Below are 24,003 nucleotides of genomic sequence, written 5' to 3'. Positions count from 1 at the left end.
AAAAGGATAAGAGTTCACTTCTACTTATCAACCTATTCTAAGAATTTCAATTGGTCTTCTTTTTAAATTCAAATTATTAGGCTTAGTAATTCTTCTACTTTTTGGCAAGCAAAGTTATCTGGTTGCCTGTTCACGGACATAAGGTAGATCTACTAAAACAAACTCTGTGGCTTCTGTTTTATCTATAATCCAATTTCTTAATAATTATATTTCTGTTGTTCCATGCTTATCATGCAGCTGCTTCCTGGCTATGGTGATTAGGCAACCAGTAAGGTTTAGTCACGGCAACAGCTGCACAACAAATACTGTAATTCATTAAAATATTTTTACCCTTAAACTAATGATTAAAGTAACAAAGGAATATACAGATTGGTAAAATATATCATGTTAATGTAAATTCTAATGTGAACTTATGGCACCTATACTTCTTAGTTGTATTTTTTTTATTACTAAAGGGACATTGTGGTCCAGGCAATGCCCTGCACTAAGCGTGGTTCCTCAGTGCTAGCCAATTGGTAAGGTTTGCCCTAAAAGAATAAAAAGAAGGTTAGGACACCAAAGGCTTTTTTGGATACTTTATTCAAGTGATCGTCTCCAGATAAGACCGAATATCTTGTTGTACCATTGTGTAGAAAGGTGTTAATGTGTGGAGCTCATTTTAGGAAGTGAGATTCAGATGTAGGCAACTAAGCTGCAGGAATATTTGCCTTCACTAAGAAAATCAGATGAACTACTACCCCGAACAGATACTGTAAAGGGGTGGACCCAGGCAGAGGACAGATGGGCTCCTGAGCAAGACATCTGGGGGGGTAGTGTAAGGGATACACCTCAACATTGGAGCAGCAGGTGGGTAAACAGATGCAGCTTAACTTTTAGTTATTTACAGACAGTTTAGTTAGAGTTTGCCATAAGCTGCCTAAGAAAACTTTGTAAACCAAAACTCCTTAACTCATAGACCCAAAATAATAAGATTTGAAAATGAAAAGAGAAGAAAATAAATATGTTTAAAATTAACATTGAAGCAAGATGCATAACTTATTATACAGAATTTTTTGGTTTGAAAAGTTGATTCCAGGTTATTCTAGGACATTGTCCCCTTAGTCCTAAAGTGGGTCATATCAGGTGCGAGCAGGGCCAGCAGAGCCTCCTCAAGTTATTGCATTCTGTTCTAAGTACTGCTGCCAGGAGATGGTACCATTCCGAAGTTTCCACTGGAAGCACGTGAGATGGAAGTCTTACACCCATATTTAATAAAGTTACAACATTTGCACAGGTGCAGTAAAATACAAAAACCAAGATGCGTGCTTTTTAACGGATGACCATTAGATGCTAAATATGTTATTTGGTTGCTATAGGTTATAAGACCTATAGCAAATAACATAATCCCCTTAGAATTATGTAGGAGGGTGTTGCAAGGAACCTTGAAGGGAGAAATAGCGGACAGAATGAAAAAACAAAGCATGAAAGTTAATCAATACATAATGCTCCCAGACAGCTTCCACAGTGATATACTTTACATTTTCCAGGCACCCTTTCAGCTCTGAAACATTTGCTCCTCACTTCCTTCTCTTTTTTCCTGCTCATGAAGATCATATCACCAACTATTGTTGAAGCAGAGTGAGAGAGGGATGACAGAATGGAGGAGCAAGATAAATAGTAAAGAATTCTGTGAGTTGATATATATGTGGTGCTATATTGAACGTAATGGGTGTGTTGAGCAGATGCCTGCCCTGGCAGTCCTTTAAAACCCCAAAATGGTTTGCTCTGAAAATTTTTATATTTTTATATATAAGAGAGAGAATGAAGAAGAAAGACACAAGAGAGAATGAGAGAGTGAGCACTGAAAATGCTTTTCTTATGTGTAGGGGATAAAAGGCTTGGTGCGTGTATATTTAAAAAAATAAATAAAGATCAGATGTATACATGGGGGGAATTTACAAAAATGGACCAAGTTGTACTCTAGAGTTGTAACCAGGAACAATCAATCACAATTGGCAACCACAATCTGATCGAGAAGGATGGAAGGATAGCATGCAATCTGGCCAAACAAATAATTTGCCCAGGCCATACAAAAAGATTCCTAGTGAAAAGAGGCTTTGTTGCTGTGGGTTCATATATGTGTCCTTGGAAGGTTACTGGACAACTACGTTTAACATTTTAAGGCACCAATGCACTAGAATTTGCACACAGCACATTACTGTGTGGCACAAATCATTGCTCTGCCAATATAGTGGAAAGATTACAAAGCTCAATGTAGCGCTACCAACATGCCTGGATTCTCTAGATGTTTTTAAGTTGCCTACATCTAACATAAATTTATAGCACAATATACTGTATTTCTCTTCTTTATGCCTTGTGACCATTTTGGATTTGTTGTGGATATGTATGCTGTAGTCTAGAGAACTTACATTTGGCCTTAACCCTCGTCTTGACACTCATTTCGAGAAAGCATGATTATTTTTTTAAAAATTAAATCAATACTGGAGAAATGCTTTTATGGCTTGTAAATTGGATTAACTTTATAAGAAATAACTTGGAGTGCCATATTGTTTATATTTTATACAACAACATTTTTTTAAACCACAAAGTATTTTCCCATCCCTTTAAAATCCCAAGAGGGGGATAAACTGCAGTGTATTTTCTGAACAGCCCACAAAGCATTCATCTATAATTTATCTCTATTGACAATGCAAACATAAACAAGGAAACCGTAAGTGCTTGAAACAATTCTAAATACTCCAGCAAGGCAGGAGACCACTGGTGCTCCAGCTGTTACATCTGGAATGCTAGAGGCCTCCCGTGTTCCGCTCATCTACTAATAATTTTTTTTTCTTTCTGCAAATCGTATAGTTTTGCTAACTTGGTATGGAACAGGCATTTTTTGCAGGCAAATTACCTGTATACCAAATTAATTTAAAAACAACATTGTAGAAAACAGATTTAGTAAAGTGGAAATTTATAATGTTGCAAAATGTTTTACAAATACTTTGTGTTTAGTACCATCATAACTTTACCGCCCCCCTTCTATTAAATCCTACAACTTGTAATAAGCTTCAGAACAAAATGCCAGTGTTTCTTTGGATTTTTTACTCCTCCCAGCTAGCCCTTTTCTAATTATTCAGCAGTTAAGTAAACACAAGCCAAAACCACAGATAGGCAAGCACAGTGAAAATGTTGCCAGTATTTTAAAATCTGCCATTGTGTTTAACCCTAGAAAGAAAGAAAAGATTCTGCAATGTGACATAGCTCTAACAGTGTATTTAGCCAGTCTTTAAAACATTACTTGCATATCCTGCTTTCTCTCCCCCCCCCTTCACTTAGCAGCTCCAGCAACTCCTCTGCCAACTCTCATGCTAAATTATTTACCCTTAACATACATGATTATCTCACCTTACAAGATGAATTAAGGATTCTGGGACCTTTTAAATGATACCATCCTTGAAGGTATTTGCATTAAAAGCTTAAAGACCAATGTTTGGAAATGCTGCAGCTTTTAGTAACTGGCTTTTTATTCATAAAAGCAACAGTCCAGACTGAGTAAAAAGTAAACACAAGGGCGGAGAATACATCTAATCAGGTTTGCTGAAATAGGGACTCTTGGAAGAAAGAAGTAAAAGGGGGAGGTAAGAGGAGCCCTGGAGAAATGTAAAGTGAGTCTGTAAGCTAGTTCATTCATTGTGGCTCCACCTCATCCAAATATGTCATTTAACTATGAAGTTGCCTTACAGTACAAATAACTATCTACTGCCAGGATTAAATTAGCAGTGTTTTATTTCTATAACTTGGGTCCAAATTTTATCCTCTTTTTCTCCCATCAGTTAACGTCAGATCATTTTTAACAAGTATTTATTTATTTATTTATTTATTTATTAACATGTATTTATATAGCGCCAACATATTGCGTAGCACTGTAAAGTAAATGTGATTATACAACTAAATCACATGAATTATATACATAGAACATATGGAGTTACGTACATCACAATCAATACAGGTACAAAAGGTGAGGGAGGCCCTGTGCATAGGCATACACTCGTGTGGGAGTGGGCAAGATCGAATTAAGTGGGTGAGAAATGTGGTACTGTATGTGGTGTTGCATTTGGTAGTTAAGCAGAGTGAGGGTAGGCTTCTCGAAAGAAGTGCGTTTTAAGAGATTTCTTGAAGGTAGAAAGGTTGGGAGAAAGTCAGACAGACCGTGGGAGAGAGTTCCAGATTAAGGGTGCAGCCTTTACAAAGTCTTGAATGCGAGCATGTGAGGAGGTAAAGAGAGAAGAGTTGAGTAGCGGGTCAGTAGAGGAGCGTAGTAAGCGATGAGAGAGCGAATAAGAATCTTGGCAGCATCTTGGGTGATAAATTATCGTATTTTGGATATGTTCCTTAGGTGGAAGTGACATGATTTAATAAGTGACTGGATATGAGGAATGACAGGGCAGAAATGTTAGAAGCAAGTATCCAAGTTTTATTGGAGAATGTGCATGAAAACTTACATTCCCTTTATTTTGGGGTACTGTGTAAAATAAAAAAAAAACATTTTTTATTGTCAAATACCCACTTACACCATTGCGAAGCAATTAAACTTTTCATTTGCTAAAATCCATTAAATGCAAATTGCAGAGTTAGCTAGTGTAAGTAGGTGGTCAAAATATTTCAGAACTCAAGCATTTAATGTCTAGACTATCTTACAATAACCCAATGGAGGAGGCACTAAAAGCACCACTGATGGTATTCATGTACTATTAATTCTATATCAGTCTTGTTTCTATCTCAGCTTTAATCCCCCATATAGACAGAGTCTGAATTGTGCCACTGCCTAGCCTTCTGTGAACCTCACTTACTGCATAGAGTACTTTTATATCTAGAAAGTTGTTTTAGAATTAAATCATATCTAGAATATGCGGTACAGTTTTTGTCGCCATCACTCAAACAGGACATTATTGTATTATAGAGGGTACAGAGAAGGGCAACTAAGCTGGTAAAAGGTATGGAAAATCTTAGCTATGAGGAAAGACTGGCCAAATTGAGGATGTTCACGCTGGAGAAGAGGGGCTTAAGGGGAGATATGATAACTATGTATAAATATAAAAGGGATCATATAATAATCTCTCTAATGCTTTATTTTGGATACTTCGACCATCCAATTGGCTACTTCGACCTTCAACTACAAATTCGACTTTGAATTGAACGAATCAAACTAAAAATCGTTCGACTAATCGACCATTCGATAGTCGAAGTACTGTCTCTTTAAAAAACTTTGACCACCTACTTCGCCAACTAAAACCTACCGAGCACCATGTTAGCCTATGGGGAAGGTCCCCATAGGCTTTCCTAGCAATTTCTGATCGAAGTAAAATCGTTCGATCGATGGATTAAAATCCTTCGAATCGCTCGAATCGAAGGATTTAAACGTTCGATAGTTCAATGGTCGAATATCGAGGGTTAATTAACCCTCAATATTTGACCCATAGTAAATGTGCCCCCTATGCACAAATGTACTTTTTAGAGCTGTACATCCATGCATACACAAACACATACGTATAGGGGGTTTCTTTACTTTTTTTTTTCCATTTTCTAAGTTTCCCTCTTGTTATTTCCTTAAAAAATTTAGATTTCACAGCGTCACTACTGGATCAAGCATTCTGACCACTAACCACACTGTTGGATCAGTTATTTTGTTATTTCGTTGATTTTCCTAATTGTATTTGATTTTTTGTGATTTTTATTGCAGTTTTATGCTTGCATTGTTTTTCCTTTTGTCATTTTTAGCATTGTTTACACTTTGATCATTTGGGGTAGAAACACATTTTTAGCAATTCTGTGTTTGTCAGAATGTGTACTTTCCAAAAATATATGGTTTTGGGGGGTCTTTGTACTGTTAGGGGGTCTTACGGCACATTATATGCAATCGGGCAAATTGACAGCCGCGTAAATTCCTATGCACTATTTACATTTGGGGTCTGCACGTGCCGACCTACTTTGGTATATCTATGCATATTGGACATCAAACTGTTCAGTAGACCCTTGGCTTCAATATTTAGGGTGTTTTCCAATTGTATGTAAGAAATTGGGTGAGATAAATGTGACCAACTGCAATATTTTTAGGCGATTTTCAGAAATATAAAAACCGCTGCCTTTAGCGTTGCTTTGCCGTATGTACGTTTGTAGTAGAAAGACAGTTTTACCAAATTTTTATCTGGCAGGATGTTTACTTTCCAAAAATATATGGTTTTGGGGGGTCTTTGTACTGTTAGGGGGTCTTACAGCACATTATATGCAGTCAGGGTGCTATGTTGTCAGAAGGTGAATTGACAGCCGAGAAAATTCTTATGCACTGTTTTCATTTGGGGTCCGCACGTGCCCACCTGCTTTGGTATATCTATGCATATTGGGCATCAAAATGTTCAGTAGACTCTTGACGTCAATATTTAGGGTGTTTTCCATTTGTATGTAAGTAGTTGGGTGAGATAAGTGTGACCAAATGCAATATTTCTAGGCGATTTTCAGAAATAACATAAAAACCGCTGCATTTAGCATGCTTTGCAGTATGTAAGTTTGTAGAAGGAAGACAGTTTTAGCAAATCTTTTTCTGACAGAATGTGTACTTTCCAAAAAAATATGTTTTTGGGGATCTTTGTACTGTTAGGGGATCTTACAGCACATTATATGCAGTCAGGGTGCTATGTTCACATAAGGCGAATTGAAAGCTGAGAAAATTCTTATGCACTGTTTTCATTTGGGGTCCGCACGTGCCCATCTGCTTTGGTATATCTATGCATATTGGGCATCAAACTGTTCAGTAGACTCTTGAAGTCAATATTTAGGGTGTTTTTCATTTGTATGTAAGAAATTGGGTGAGATAAGTGTGACCAACTGCAATATTTTTAGGTGATTTTCAGAAATATCATATAAACCGCTGCATTTAGTGTTGCTTTGCAGTATGTAATTTTCAAATAGAAAAACAGTTTTAGCAAATCTTTATTCGGCAGAATGTGTACTTTCCAAAAATATATGGTTTTGAGGGTTCTTTGTACTGTTAGGGGGTCTTACGGCACATTATATGCAGTCAGGGCACTATGTTCACAGAAAGTGAATTGACAGCTGAGAAAATTCTTATGCACTGTTTTAATTTGGGGTCCGTACGTGCCCATCTGCTTTGGTATATCTATGCATATTGGGCATCAAACTGTTCAGTAGACTCTTGAAGTCAATATTTAGGGGGTTTTCCATTTGTATGTAAGAATTTGGGTGAGATAAGTGCGACCAACTGCAATATTTTTAGGCGATTTTCCGAAATATCATAAAAACCACTGCCTTTAGCGTTGCTTTGCAGTATGTAAGTTTGGAGTAGAAAGACAATTTTAGCAAATTTTTATTTGGCAGAATGTGTATTTTTCAAAAATATATTGTTTTCTGGGGTGAATGTAATTTTTTGTACCTTTGCCTGTCCCAAAATGCTGTATATGTGCTGATTTTGCAGTATCTGGAATTACAGAACTCGTATGGGGTGTCTTCTTTCTGAGGCCCCTATACGCCACATACTTAGATGTACCTATGCATATTGGGTATCAAACTGTTCAGCAGACCCCAGACTTTCATGTGTTTTATCTTGGTATATAATGATATGTAGGAGATACAATGCTTTAGAGTTGGAGTATTGAGGAGATTTTTGTATATGTCATAAAAATGGCGAAATGTAGGAAAGCTTTGCGGCTTGGTACTTTGGAATAGAAAAACATGCATACTCATTTTAGATTCGTCAGAATGTGTACTTTCCAAAAGTATCGTTTTCTGGGGTGAACATGCATTTTTGTACTTTTGCCCCTCATAAAATGCTGTAAATGTGTTGATTTTGCAGTTTTTGGAATTACAGAACTCTCTTTGTTCGGGGGCCCCTATACGCTATATACTTAGGTGTACCTATGCATATTGGGCATCAAACTGTTCATCGGACCCCGGGCTTTCATATTTAGGGTGCTTTTTCTTGGTATATAATGATATGTGGGAGATACGATGCTTCAGAGTTGCAAAATTGAGGTGATTTTCGGAAATGTCATAAAAAAAATTGCCAAATGTAAGAAAGCTTTGCGGCTTGGTACTTTGGAGTAGAAAGACGTGCATACCCATTTTACATTTGTCAGAATGTGTACTTTCCAAAAATATATGGTTTTCTGGGGTGAACATGTATTTTTGTACTTTTGCCCCTCATAAAATGCTGTAAATGTGTTGATTTTGCAGTATTTGGAATTACAGAACTCTCTTTGTTCGGGGCCCCTATACGCTACATACTTACATACAGTACATACTTACATATTTAGGGTGTTTTTTCTTGGTATATAATAATATGTGGGAGATACCATGATTCAGATTTGGAGTATTGAGGTGATTTTCGGTAATGTCATAAAAATTGCGAAATGTAGGAAAGCTTTGCGGCTTGGTACTTTTGAGTAGAAAGATGTACATACTCATTTTAGATTCGTCAGAATGTGTTCTTTCCAAAAGTATATGGTTTTCTGGGGTGAACATACATTTTTGTACTTTTGCCCCTTGAAAACTGCTGTAAATGTGCTGATTTTACAGTATTCTGAATATTATTCAAATTACAGGTGAGTGATTGCTCACCAAAATTAATTACACCTCAAAGGAGATGTTGATGATGAATATAATAGATCTGTCACTTAAACTAAAGTGCACTTAAATATGAAGTGTGAGAGTTAACAGAAACCAAATCCGGGGATACTGAGCAAAGCAACCCATCTATTGCCCACTGGTCAGCAAATTCACTTAACCGCTTAGTAAACACTGCCTGGGTGTACTCTGCTCGGATGCGGGAACGCACCATCACCCGGAACAAAGCCTCTACCGGTACAGGATTCCCACCTTCCAAACATTGTTTTCTAGACTTATGAATGGCTAGTTTGGCTAAAGCTGGAAGCAAGTTGAAGAGAAGGTCTTTCTCTCGATTGTCCCGGGATACTGGGCGTCCAAAAATAAAAACGTGAGGGGAAAAATGTAACTAGAACTGCAGGTGAAGTTTCCTCAAAAGAGACAAAAGAGGTTGCAGTCTAGCACATGAAAAATGAGCATGAAACACGGACTCCCCTTTGCCACAGAATGGGCAAGCAGCTGAGGAGTCTGTAAAATGAACGAAGTATTCTCCTGTGCTTAAAGCACCATGGACCACTCTCCAACGCAAGTCTCCAGTGGGTCTGGACACCAGGCTGGAATAAAAGGCTTGCCACTGGGGTTTCTCGCCCTCATTAAACACCTGCCTCCAAATGGTATCATAGTGTACAGTGTGGAGCATGAGGGAGTAGAATAGCTTTCTTGTCATGTCATAAAAGAACGTCAAGGTAAAATTCTCCAACTGGCTCAAGTTGTGTGAAGGAGGTGCGTCAGGGGATTGACAGGTCTTGGGTGCTATTATTATGGCTGGAGGTGGAGAGTTCCAAGGTGGATGTGGTTCTCCACTACGTAAAACCCCATCAATAAATGTGTGAGAGTCAGGAGAGAGGTTATTCTTGATCTCCTGGAGCAGATGATGTGGAACCCTAGTGGTAAGGTACCCCATGCATGGCATGACTGCCTGAGCTTCCACCCAATCTGACCTCTCGAAATCCAGGAGATCCCCAACTTTGGTTAGCTGAGCCCTGTAAAGGCGGTGGCTGATGCTGGTGGACTCTAACATCCTCATCTTTAAAGATGGATTGTAAAGTAGGGGCTCAGTTAGAATGTCCTCCCCCTGAACGCCTCCTTGCCTTAGCACAGTTACCATGCTCCAGGTCTTTAGAGTCTCTTGGTAGTAAGCCGGCAATGGTGAGAGGCTTTTTAAGAATCCTTCAGGTTCGATGACAAACAATTGCCGGTCATACCCCATGTTGCGTACCTGATGATAAAAGCTGGATGCTAGGGCACACCACTGTGGAGAATGATCTGCAAACAACTATCTCTGTATCTGCTGGAGACGGAAAGTATGTACTTGAGAGCGTATGCATACAACTCCCTGTCTTCCCTCTCTCAAGGGTAGTCTTGTAACACCTGCAGAGACCCAGTGCTTTCCCATCCAGAGAAAGTCCAGCAACCTTCTCTGGATTTTACCAATGAATTCTTCAGTTGGGCTAAGACTTGTCAGCCTATACCAGAGTTGAGAGGCCACCAGCTGGTTAATCACCAAAGCCCTCCCCCTCATAGAAAACATTTTAGCAAGACCCTTCCACTTTCCTAGGTGGGTAAGAACATGCTCCTCAAGTTTAATGAAATTCTGTGGAACAGGACGCTCTTCAGCTAACAGATAAATATAAATATTTATCAGACACCTAAATATTTGGTCGCTAATTCTTAATAAGGCGGAGATCCCCCTTCTTAGGTAGCAGTGATAACACTGCTCCACGACAAGAAAGTGGCATCTCATGAGGGCCTCATTTAAAACCCTATGGAAATCATGTCCCAGAGTTTCCCAGAAGAACTGGAAGAACTCTACAAGCAATCCATCCAGCCCTGGAGATTTATTATGGGGCATTAAGTGGAGAGTTTATTCAGAGTGATTGTTTTTCCAACCTCTCTCTTCTGCCTTTGCTGACCACTAGAAGCCCATTCCATAGCTCCTTGCAGGCATCTGGAGAGATGGGATCCGGAGAAAAAAGTTTCTGATAGAAGGACCGGGCTGTCCTGGATAGCCTCCAGATCTTCAAGGGGGTGCCATCCTCCACAAGAAGGCATGTGATTTGTTTTTGGTTCCCCTTCTTCTTCTCCAGAGCATAGAAGAATTGCGAGCCACGATAGAGTAACTGCATGCAGCTTAGCACATAAGCACCACAAGCCTGTCACTGTTCCATGTTGCGCAGACTCTCTTTCTTTTCTACATATTCACACTGCATGGCTTGGTCTTCAGAGCCTGACAGCCTTTGCTCAAGATCAAGTACCTCCCTATTCAGAGCCTCAATCTCTGCATTTTTCTGTCTGCTCAAACATTTTGTATATTCTTGACACAAGAGCTTTAGGTGAACCTTGCCCACGTCCCACCATTGACTCAGTATGGCAAATTCATCCTGATAACCCTTCCAGTCTGTCCACATTTCCCGGACTGCCTTTGCAAACCCATCGTCCTTTAATAAGCTGTTGTTAAAGAGCCAATAGGCTGCTTTGGGCAGAGATGGTGCAACTGCCACTATCAAGGAAACACAATTGTGGTCTGAGAAAGGTGCCAAGCTAATAGTACTGGACCGGACTCGTGACATAATATGGCTTGATATATAAAGCCTATCAATCCGGGACTGAGACACACGGCCATCCCTAACCCTAACATAGGTGAAAGCATCTGTTTCTGGGTGTTGTTCTCTCCAGATGTCAACCAAGTAGAAATGGGCAATTAGTTCCCGCAAAGCGGACTCAGATGCATCCCTTTTCTGGGGAACATTTTGGTCCTGAGCCTCAAGGGTGTAATTGAAATCACCCCGTATAATCACGGCTTCATCTGAGTCAATTGTCTCCATATAGGCTGATAAACTTCCAAAAAGATGCTTTCTCTCTGGTCCAGTAGTTGGGGCATACAAGTTTATCAGATTGTATGTTCCACAAGACTCCCGGACCCGGAGATGTAACAGACGGCCTGGGATGACAGAATTAACGCTCCGTACTTCTGGCTGGAAGGATTCTGAGAACAAGGTCACAACCCCACATGATGTCCATGTGAGGTGATTATAAAAGACTCTGCCCTTCCATTCCAGATGCCAGGTCGCTTCAAGCTCCTGGGTGATATGGGTCTCTTGAAGGAAACTCACAGAGTACCCTTCTTGGTGAAGAAAGGAGAGTACCTGAAACATTAGAAAAGGCTCCCGACAGCCATTTGTATTAAGAGTGCTTATACTTAGAGCCATTATTGCGTGTTAGTAAGTGTTTTAGCCCTCACAGAGGTCTGGTGAGACAAACACTTTTTGTGGAACTTAACAATACAGAGATATTCTACAGTTCCATAGTTTTTGGCCTCTTTTATGACCTTGATGTATTGCCTCACAGAACTGATCACCAAAGACAAATCATGACACTTCTCTAGAGCCATATGTAGCTTCTTCTCCAATTTAACACCAAGGGTGCTCTCAAGAAACATCTTGAGTTCCTCAGCTGGGATGATTGGGGTAGAAGGATTTGGCACAACTGTGTCAACCTATCATTTAAGTCATCCAAAAAAAGGGCTGTCCAGGTGAGAACCTTGAGTGCAGGGGATCTCTATTTTGTCTGTATGAATTATGTCGCCCCCCCCCCCAAGACATTCATTTTTACTGTTAGTTTATACAGGATCAGCAGTTAACTCCTGCTGGAGCTTTCCAGCTTGTGTCAGGATTACAAAAAATGAAATGATAGTACCACACTTTGGTCAAAATATGTAAGCGCATGTGCCACATCAAGGCCCATTATTGTATGCAAGTCCTTCACTATCTGTGAGCAGTCTACGTTTAAAATCAAGTCCCCCAGCAACCAATGTGAGTGAGTAGTAAGACAGGAAGCTTTTAAGCCCCAGCCAATTTACATACATTTATAAATAATTCCCAGTTTTAAAGGCTGAATGGCAGCTAAAATTCATACACACGACTCTAGCAGGGGTTAGATTGGCTGTGACAGCAGAAACAGAAGCAGTGGAGCTTTTTGACAAAGGCTGTGACTGGTGCTTTTTAGCATAGCTACAGTCGGGTCTTTCAGATCCTTTCCTTTAGGAGCCTGAGGTATTATTTTATAATTTTGTTTTTTGTTCCCTCCCATTATTTTACAAAACAATCCACAAAAAAGGAAGCTTAATTCTAAATAATCAACAAAAAGTAAATGTAACAATAAGCAGGGATTTAGCAGAGAGGCTAAATGTGAGCAAGTGCCTGGAAATTGCACTGCTACTAGAAAAGATTTTATTTTCTTAAATCCTTCTCCCTTTAGCTTTCTCTTCTTACAAAACAAGAATAAAAATAAAAGCACACAAACACAATCTGTGCAAATAGTGATAGATCTCAGCTGAAACTAAATAAAACAAGTGAAACTGACACCCAGGTGCAGGGGAGGGGTAGGGGATCTGTCAATGAGTTTGTAGCCCACAGGAAGTGAATGGAACTGGGCTAGCAATCACTCACCTTCTGGGTCAAAATAAAAATCGATTTTAAATAGTAAATCAACTCAAAAATACACATATTTAGGTGTACCTATTCATATTGGGCATCAAACTGTTCAGCGAACCCGGGCTTTCATATTTAGGGTGCTTTATCTTGGTATATAATGATATGTGGGCGATACAATGCTGTAGACTGGACACTTTGAGGTAGTTTTTCAAAAATATAACAAATTTTTATAAAAACTGCTAACTTTAGGAAAGAATTGCAACTTGGTAGTTTTGAGTACAAATATATATTTACCCATTTTGAACTTGTTAGAATCTGAAGCCCATATCTTTTTCAGGAGTGGAATGACAACAAAATTCTAGCATATTTTGAAAGCTTAGGTTGTCCTGAGAAAAACGATACCTTGTTTTCATGGGTAAACTAAACCCCCCCCCCCCAGGAAAGTCCCCTAAAGTGAAAGAGCAAAAAATGTTCAAAAACGGTCTGGCAATAGAAGTTCCAACTTGGCCAAATTGGCTGGCAGTGAAAAGGTTAAGAAGGGGTTGGATGGCTTTTTAGCAAGTGAGGGAATACAGGGTTATGGGAGATAGCTCATAGTACAAGTGAACCAGGGACTAGTCCAATTGAAATTTGTCAGAAAGGAATTTTTCCCCCCTCTGAGGCAAATTGGAGAGGCTTCAGATGTTTTTTTTCCTTCATCTGAATCAAGTAGCAGTTAGGCAGATTAAAAAAAAAAACTGATGAACTTGATGAACGTGTGTCTTTTTTCAACCTTACTTACTATGTTACTGTATGAAAGTGAGGGCCAGACTGTTCAGACCAGTCTTTGACTCTTTTGGCTAACCTAAGTATATCGAAATATATTGAAGGGACATAATCAAATGTTTTTTGCATAAAATATCCTTAATGCATTATATATACTGATATAATTGAATACTAGGGTTGCTACCTATCATTTAAGTCATCCAAAAAAAGGGCTGTCCAGGTGAGAACCTTGAGTGCAGGGGATCTCTATTTTGTCTGTATGAATTATGTCGCCCCCCCAAGACATTCATTTTTACTGTTAGTTTATACAGGATCAGCAGTTAACTCCTGCTGGAGCTTTCCAGCTTGTGTCAGGATTACAAAAAATGAGATGATAGTACCACACTTTGGTCAAAATATGTAAGCGCATGTGCCACATCAAGGCCCATTATTGTATGCAAGTCCTTCACTATCTGTGAGCAGTCTACGTTTAAAATCAAGTCCCCCAGCAACCAATGTGAGTGAGTAGTAAGACAGGAAGCTTTTAAGCCCCAGCCAATTTACATACATTTATAAATAATTCCCAGTTTTAAAGGCTGAATGGCAGCTAAAATTCATACACATAACAAAAAAAAAATCACCATTGACCTCCCTTCATCTCAAGGGAAAACTGTGATTTGGGTGGTGGTGGATAGGTTCAGCAAAATGAGTCATTTCATTTCCCTCCCACACCTCCCATCTGCTAAAACGCTGGCTGAATTATTCATTTCTAATATTTTCAAATGACATGGTTTTCCGGTCAATATTGTTTCTGATAGAGGGGTACAGTTCATTTCTACATTTTGACGAGCATTCTGCTCTCTGGTTGGGATTGATTTGTCTTTCTCTACTGCATACCACCCTCAAACTAATGGACAAATTGAAAGGGTTAATCAGTCCCTTGAACAATTCTTGAGGTGTTGTGTCTGACAACCAATCCTCATGGGCTGAATTATTACCCTGGGCAGAATTTGCTTACAATAATGCTACTCATGCTTCTACTGGTCAATCTCCATTTTTTATTGTTAATGGTTTACATCCCAAAGCATTTTCTTTTTCTGGTTCATTATCCTCTGTCAATTCTTCTGTTAAACAATTTGTCAAGATCTGGTCTGGGGTGCACGACTCTTTCTGCAGCTACGGCCGCTCAAAATAGGGCAGCTGATAGGTCTCGTAGAGAGACACCCAAATATCAGGTGGGAGACTCAGTATGGTTATCCACAAAAAAACATCAAACTTAATGTTGAACTCAAGTTGGGGCCCAGGTTTATTGGTCCATATCCCATTATTGAAATAATTAATCCTTCTTCTGTTCATCTCAAACTACCTGATAATTTTAAGATCTCTAATTCTTTTCATGTCTCTCTGTTAAAACCAGCCACACAGGTGCGCTAACAGTCTTTTCCTCCCCCAGTGTTGGTAGAAGGTCAGCCTGAATTCGTAGTCCAAGAACTCCTTGATTCTCGCCTTGTGCGGGGTAAGTTACAGTATCTTGTTCATTGGAAGGGTTACGGCCCTGAGGAGAATTCTTGGGTTCCTGTTTGTGATGTAAGGGCTGATCGTCTCAGGAAACAATTCCATCTGAAATTTCCTGAGAAACCTGGGGGTCCAGTGGCCCCTCCTCGAGGGGAGGTAATTTGAGAGCTACTCACCCTGTTGGCCTAGTGGGCCGACATGGACGCCCACCGCTCTCTATCGGCGGGAATGCCCGACACATCGGTCTTCTTCCTCCAATGCGCCGGCTCTCTAGTGCACGCTCGGCACGCTTCCACTATTTTTATAGGCGCACTTGCGCTGCGTGTTTTTGTCAGCGCGCATTGGCACGAAAATTCAGACAGTACTTAAGGGACCTTTGTGTTTGTAATTATTGCCCCTTATAGGTTTTCTCCTAGTGAGTTTGTGGTGGTTCTGTGCTGTTAAGCCTCTGAATTTTGTGATCTGATTACCTGTTGTGACTATTGCCTGCTACTGACTATCCTGACTTCTGAAATCCTGACCCTGCCTGGTAACCGACTCTTCTGTATCCGAATCCCTGCTGATTGATCTCCTGGTTTGATCTCCTTGCCTGCCTGACTTGAATTCTGCCTGCCCCGACCCGATCGGTCTACGCTTTCTGTCTACACCTTGTACTGTGATCTTCTGCCCAAAAGACTTTGCTTTACCGTTGTGCCCCTTTGCTTGTTCAGAACCCTTCACTTGGCACCTCTCTTATTCAAGACCTGGCGACATCCAATTAGCCGAGGGCTCCTCCCGAGGTGAAAGGCGGCTGTTAAAGGCGGAAGCAAGAGCCGAGAACAGGCTGCTTAGCATTGGTTCTGAATTTAGGGTGCCGACCGTGACATATATATAACGAGATAGTATGTCAGGTCATTGTATTTCCCAAACTCAAGCTATAAATATAGCTGACATTGTAGTAGAGAATGTCTTAGCCCCAAACAATCACAATGGCACAGGAATCTTCCTCAGAACTTACTTTCATAGGATGAAATAGAAAATATATATGATTGTAACATATGTGTGGGTAATTTTACCACCTTTATGTTTTCAAATTTATTATATTCTGCAGTAAAAGATGGGTATAGAAAGGAGATGGAAGGAAATTAAAAAAAAAAAAAAGAGGATGAGAGAGAAGAAAGGAAGGGGTATATAAGTTTATACAGTTAAAATATAGTTGGTTATCTAACGTACAAAACAGCACCTCTCAACAGGTAATTTTAAGTCTTCCGCTGCTAACCAACCCTTTAAAAATGTTTTTGTATTGTACTGCTAATTATGTTATCTGATAAATAGGGAAGGGGGAAGAAGTTTATTAGGCCTCTTCAATTCTTATTCATTGTTTTTAAAAAGATTTGAACATGGAAACTGCTGTATAATTGTCCCTGTATGGTCAATAGTTGATTTTTGAGCACTTTGCCCACCATTTTTTAATGGGGATGCACAATTGATTGACTTGATTCTGTCAGATCTGGAGCCTTCAAAAAGTACTAGGTATTAGCCAAATGACAAACAAAATCCTGCATTCAGTTTTGACCCAACTGCTAGTAGCATATAAGTACTAAAAATTAGCCAAATTTCAACTGAAATACTGGACTCCAAATACATAGTGACAGAGCAGCTGAAGTCACCCAGCCATCCATGTGAATGGCCCGGGAAGTATTTTCACATGATTGTTGGCAGAAAATGTGTATGCTCACCTTTCCATGCAAGAATTATCTAGCAATTACTCAAATTGAGATCAGGGAATATGCATTTATTTTCCTTATTTTTGTATGACTGAAAGTTAAACAAGCACATGCAAGCAAGTTCTCCATGTGCTCTTGCCTTAAAGCGAACAGCATTTTTTAAGTCTTACCCAGCAATGTTTATTCATCCTCTGTTTTGTTCCAATCTGGAATATGTGTATCTATTCAGGTTTTTAAAAACCTTTATAAACCATATATATGAAGATTCTCATTTCCCATTTATCCAGGTCATGATATACGGTATACAGCATGATATACAGTTCCACTGAAGCCGCTCAGACATTTTCAAGAAAATTCTAAAAAGTCCAGTTGCTTTTGACTTAAAGGAAATATACCATAAAGGTCTCTATAAAAATATATTGCATAAAACAGATCATATGTAAAACCCTGTTTCATGTAAATAAACCATTTTCATAATATTAGTTTTTTTAGTAGTATGTGTAATTGGGTAAACCTAAAAAGAAAAATGCTATTTTAAAAAATAATGGCTGCCCCCTAAGATTCACAGTGCAAACAAACAAAGCAAACACACTTCTTCCTTTTACTGACAGAGTTGTAGTAGTTGTGGTCAGGTGATCTCTGAGGCAGCACAGAGACCATCACAAAATGGTGGTTCAAGGCAAGAGATGTAAAAATGCAATATTTACTCAAATATATATACCAGTTTGGCAAGATTCTTTAATATGCCACTTAATTTGAAATAAACTTTGTTACTTAAGTATTAATTTGGGAGTATAGTTTTCCTTTAATTCTATGACATACTTTATAAACCTTGTTATGCTATTGGCTCAGTGCCTGATGTATGTTCCCTTACAATCAGCGTGTTCCTTCAGTTGACTTCCAAATTACTTCAAATACACCTGCTTTTTGATTTAGAAAAGTGGCACAGGATTTTACATGGGTTCTATGGACTATACAATCGGATTCAGCCAGATTTGAGGAACTATCAACTAAAACAGCTAGACAAAGGTAGAACTATTGAGAAATTTGGCCGTGATGGTTCTTATAAAAAGATACAGGTAATTATAAACAAATAATACCGTTATCTAAGAATAAAACCAACATGAGCCATGATGTTCCTGGTTGGAATAAAGATCCCCTTTAACGTGTCCTGGTTTGCAATGGTCCAGCCATATCCAAACGCTTACTGGTAATTGCTTCAACATCTAGGCCTTGGTTCCATGTAAGGAGTTAAATCTGACACCTACAGTTAGGCCCATAAATCTTTGGACAGAGACAGCTTTTTTCTAATTTTGGTTCTGCACATGACCACAATGAATTTAAAATTTAACAACTCAGATGCAGTTGACCTGCAGACTTTCAGCTTTAATTCAATGGGAGGAACTAAAGCCTTTTTTTAACACAATCACTTCATTTCAGGGGCTGAAAAGTATGGAGAAGGCGTGGAACAGCTCATGATCCAAAGCATACCACATCTCTATAAAACATAGCAGAGGCAGTGTGATGGATTGGGCGTGCATGGCTGCCAGTGGCACAGGACGGAAGCAGCCAAATGAATTCGGAGTTGTTCAGAGACGTACGGTCTGCTCAAATCCAGCTAAATGCAGTCAAATTGATTGGGAGGCAGTTTAATAATGACCCAAAACATACAGCCAAAGTAAAGAAGTGGAATATTCTTGAATGGCCAAGTCAGTTACCTGATCTGACACCTGTCTGCAGATCAACTGCATCTGAGTTGTTTCATTTAAAATTCATTGTGGTAATGTACAGAACCAAAATTAGAAAAAAAGTTGACTGCAGGGGGGGGGGTTATTTATCAAAATTAGAAAAGTTCCCACTATTGTCTGAAAACCAAATCCACACAGACCCCCCCCCCCATTTATCAATACATTTTCACATTTTTTTTTGTACTGGAAAAGTCACGATAAAATCGTAAAAAGAATCTGAATCCTGCAATTTTTTGGGATTTTTCGCCTATAAGCTAAAATTATTATGTAAAATCGACCGAAAGCTACAATCTTCGGAAACCAGCACAACGCTTGGAAATCTTCCAATTATTAACGGGACATCTGCAATTGAATTTTACATGTTCTCAGCAGGTCTGATCGGACTTTTATCATCATGGGACTTTAATAAATCCCGAAAATAATATTTTTTTTCTCCGAAAAAATTGTCAGAAATTAGGGCTTAATAAATAACCCGCAATACAGTATGCCAAATACTATATTTCCCTATAAATTATATTTTGACCAAACTTACACTGATTTTTTACAGATGTTTACTTTTGTTAATCTATAGGATATGTGTTTACGACATGTACATTTGAACCTGCGACTTTATGTAAATTTTGTGTTCTCAAAACAAAAGAAACTCGGCTTAAGGGGCGAAAACACTTCATATTTACTTCGTTATATTTAATTCAATAATTTCCAGTTCTCCATCTGTTGCTCTGGCAAGGTACAAAATGTAATTCAAGAAGTACATGAAAGAATTTTAACTTGCTTAATAAGTCACAACATAATATTTTCAACACAAAAAATGAAAATCTTCCATATGCATTTATACATAATATACACACTCTGCTTTCAGTTCTAGAAAACAAGATAACATTATTTAAAATACTTTTACATTTACTTCACAGGGCTCCTGGGCTATGGTCATGAACATTTATCTAATGCTCAAAAGTGATTATGGTACAGAACCAGTTGGGTTTGTTTATACAGTATATCAAACATGGCTCAATAACGAGACCAAGATTTTGTATTTTAATGGTTAGGAGTAAATTGTATATCAATGCAAATGAATAATTTTAATATTTAGTGTTTCTGGTCCCTCAAATTTACACAGCAGTACAGTTCAGCTTTTTGGACCTTAGTTTAACCTATTATGTACATTTGGCCTTAATCATTGGACCAAAGTAAACAGTTTTGATGGAATGTAAAGTCCATGGGCACTGTTGGTGGCAATCAAGATATCACAAAGTTAAAGATTAACTTTAGAAGTGTCAAACCAAAGTGTATGTATTTTGCTTCATTATTTTGTACAGACATAGGGGTAAGGGGGGGGAGGTAATGTTAAGGAAACATTCCAGGAATTTGGCAATGCAGATTATGTATTGTTGAGAAAGTTCTTTCAGAAATACTCGTTAACAACTTCCTTAGTAGCACTCTTTCAAGTATGGGATATAATGTAGCCCAAGTGAGTCATATCTAGTTTATATGCTGCTTCCTTTTCGTCTTTTCTTCATAAGATTCACCATATTCATTCACTCTACTCTTATCCACAGGATAAAGCCTAGTGGGAAAACAAACAAAAAGTTATCATATTGAAGCAAAATTTAAATTTTATTTTTTAAAGGCATACTGACATTTAAAAAAACCCAAAAAACTCTGGCATGCCATGCCCAGGACCTGATCACCAATTTTCAGACTCCAATGGCCAGCAACTTGGCTTCCAGTGCATCTTACTATGACAGGCCTGGATGGGAAGCTTTTAGCAATTTTTAAAAATTTACAGTTGAAATATATTTTCTTAGGGCTGATGGCATGAAAAAAATAAACGAAACAATCACTCTGATGTCAATCCATATCCCTGCACCTCGCATTGTTTAACTTTGTTCTAAAATGTTCAAACGATATGATATTGCCTGAGAGAATTCAAGGAGAATTCAACCCTTTAAGAAATAAACCCGTACCCCCACCCAACTGCGCCCCAGGGGAAATGCCCCATACTTTATACTTACCCCTCGAGCAGTTTCTGGCATCCGATTTCCATGTAGCCATCTTCCGGGTCTTTGGCAAGCTGAGTGGGAGATCGGCATGTCAGCGCATGCGCAGTTGGAGCAATTTTCCAGTTTGCGACAAGTGCACATGCTCCGAAACTCACGAAAATTGCCGAAGGGCTGGAAGAAGACGAAGACCTGGAAGATGGCTACGTGGAACTCGGATTCCAGAAACTGCGCAGAGAGGTAACTATAAAGTATGGGGCATTTACCCAGGGGGGGGAGGGTGGTCTACGTGGGGTGGGGGTACGGGTTTATTTCTTAGTGTTGAATTCTCCTTTAAGTCATGGTTTACAAATCCCAATGGGGTGAGATGTTGAAATTCTTCCCTTTCTATGGGCTCAGGGCTGCAGCACCTGGGCCACCAACAATTCTCAGTGAGTGTATCAGAGACTTCTAAATCTATTTTTAAAACTTTAGTGAAACATTTGGTGTATATCGCCTGCAGCAGTGATTTGGATAATAAGAGATATCTATACGAGAACACCTACTAATATTTGTATTTTAAAAATTCTACCATTTATGGATGATCTTGCATTTTATTTAGGGTTGCTGCCATCTGTTCGATTTTGACCCAAATAAATTTGGGTAACAAATGCCCTGTGAAACCCCAACAGTAATCTGGCCAATAATCATCTGCCCAGATGAGACACAAACAAACATCTAAATGTCATACCCCGACCCCCATATTTCACTACTCCGCCTCTGATGCGATTAGGAGGACTGCATCTTGGCCCTATTTTATTATAGCAAAACTAAAGAATCTACTAAGCCATTTTCAACTAACTCATTCATCATCATAGGCCATTTCAGACAATTTCTGACTGTGTTCCCCACACTCAGACCCCCCTCCACCCCATTTTGAAACATAATTGAAAACATTTAAGTTAATAAAAAAAAAAAATCCAGGGAGTATGTATCACAAGTGCATTTGTTGTTTCTTATGTAGAGAAGCACCCAATACAGGATTCGGTCTTTTTTAGCAGGATTCGTCCGAATCCTTCTGCCCGGCCACAAACCAAAGAAGTAAAAAATGGTTTCCCATCCCTAATTTGCATATGCAAATTAGGATTTGGTTCGATTTTCTGCCGAATCTATTGTGCATCCCTATTTTTATGTGATAACCAACAAATTTGAGGGGCATAGATATTTACATTTTGACGAGTTCTAAAATAATTAATAAAAAGAATATATACCGTATATACTCGCGTATAAGCCGAGTTTTTCAGCACCCAAAATGTGCTGAAAAACTCAAACTCGGCTTATACGCGGGTCATACCTCCTTCCGCGGCCCCAGCAGGACTGTCTGTGACTGACTGTGTCGCCGCCCGGAGCAGGTCCAGGAGCTCCGGGCGGCGCGTCCTTCCCTGCCGGCGTTCGCTCCCAAAATGGCGGCGCCCATGGCCGCCACGTGGGTAGCGGCCGGCACCGCTACCCACGTGGCGGCCATGGGCGCCGCCATTTTGGGAGCGAACGCCGGCAGGGAAGGACGCGCCGCCCGGAGCTCCTGGACCTGCTCCGGGCGGCGACACAGTCAGTCACAGACAGTCCTGCTGGGGCTGGGTCACGTTTTACTGTGACAGAGGGAAGAGCAGCAGACGTGAGGGCCGGGGTGGGGAGAGCGACAGATGGGGAGGGCAGGGGGGGGAAGTGGCAGAGGGAAGCAAACATGAAATAGGGGTAGACAGAGGACCCTTTAACAGGTACCTGCCCAGTGTCCCCCAATTGTTGCGGCCGGGTCACATTCACATTTTGAAATCTGACATGGGGCCCCTAGGCTTATACACGAGTCAATACATTTTTCCAGTTTTCTTAGGTAAATTAGGTACCTCGGCTTATACACGGGTCGGCTTATACACGAGTATATACGGTAAATATTTATTAAATAAATTTAACTTACCATCTTTGGTAGAGATATATTAGAAACACCACATCATCTCTAAAGCATGCCAGTCTATGTGATGTTGGCATTGTGATAATAAAAGCAAATACATCATCAATAAACGTATTAAATGCCTGTAGGGGGAAAAATGAAATGTAGAATTAAAACATGCATCTCAACAAATATGAGTAATTTCAAATATTTCTTGAAAGTGAAACACCTAGGGGGTTATATACTAAAATCTGAAAATTTCTCTCAATTTTCTTAAAACCACTTCAACCAAAATCCTGCGCACATATTTACCATATTTATCACTAAATGTACTCGGAAAAAATTTGGTACGGGAAAAGACTCTATAAAATTTTGAAGCAAGCACTAAAAGCAATTTGTCTGACATAATTATAATTTTGGAGATTGCACCTTGTAGAAATCACTATAGCACTTTAAAAAAAAACACAAAACAAACTGTGCATAGAATTTCTATGGTTCAAGACACACACAGATTAGTGTTGTAACACTTTGGTGATTGCACTGAATATTAATGATAATGGAAATATTAAGAGATGGGTTTTTTTTTATTCTTCTTGCAGGGCTTTTCCCTCACACCTTATAATTCTACCTAGTTTAAAAATAGCATTTTTATTTTTTCCTGCAAATTTTTTTTATCTCTTCCTAAAGACTTGTCGACATGAAGCATTTTATTTTTTTTTATTAAGGGAACATCTTGTAGGTGGGTTAAGTTGTGGTAACATAACTGATAGGGAAAGGCACACAATGTTTTTATGTGACTACAATGGCTACTTACTGTATGCTTTCAGGGGAGAGCCCACATCCTCAGGTGCCACAGAGTGTCTCTTATGGTTTACAGAGATATACCTTACAAACTGTCAGAATAGATATTGCCCTGTTCCTGTAGTGGTACATTTTTTGTACATTTCAAGGTACCATGAGAAAAACAGAATTCAGTGCAGTTTGGTGATTTGTGTGTCAGAAGGGAAGACATGGCTCACAAACCAAACAGTTTCTGCTAGTTCCCAAACTGAACCCTGCTATAGAAAAGGCAGCAAAACATAACCCCCCCTATTAAAGATGTTTTTTTAATGGAGTATTGTCTTTGTTAAACAAATAAAAAGGAAAATACCATAACAAAAAACGTATTTACTTACTTTATATGTGAATGCCTTCCAAGGTAAATGTGCAACAGATTGCATCTGCAAGTTAAATTGTATTTTATTTAATAATCATTATATTAAAGTAAAA

The 24,003-nt window shown here is 39.2% G+C and overlaps 1 protein-coding gene across 3 annotated transcripts in view; it reads right to left on the bottom strand.

Moving 5' to 3' along the window:
- Positions 1–19,456: 19,456 nt before the first annotated feature.
- Positions 19,457–24,003, bottom strand: part of clptm1l.S (CLPTM1-like S homeolog) — a 28,943-nt gene continuing 24,396 nt past the window's right edge. For all 3 annotated transcript variants that reach the window (XM_018269365.2, XM_018269366.2, XM_018269363.2), the window contains exons 16-18: positions 23,910–23,954; positions 22,762–22,877; positions 19,457–20,374 (exon numbers count right to left, since the gene is read on the bottom strand). In XM_018269365.2, the coding sequence (XP_018124854.1) occupies positions 20,290–20,374; positions 22,762–22,877; positions 23,910–23,954 (246 nt within the window). In that variant the 3' untranslated portion in view covers positions 19,457–20,289. The remainder of the gene's footprint in view (positions 20,375–22,761; positions 22,878–23,909; positions 23,955–24,003) is intronic.

Source organism: Xenopus laevis, chromosome 6S, assembly GCF_017654675.1.
Source record: "Xenopus laevis strain J_2021 chromosome 6S, Xenopus_laevis_v10.1, whole genome shotgun sequence".
Taxonomy (NCBI): domain Eukaryota; kingdom Metazoa; phylum Chordata; class Amphibia; order Anura; family Pipidae; genus Xenopus; species Xenopus laevis.
The sequence above is the reverse complement of the archived record's forward strand: the minus strand, read 5'-3'. Positions and strand labels throughout refer to the sequence as shown.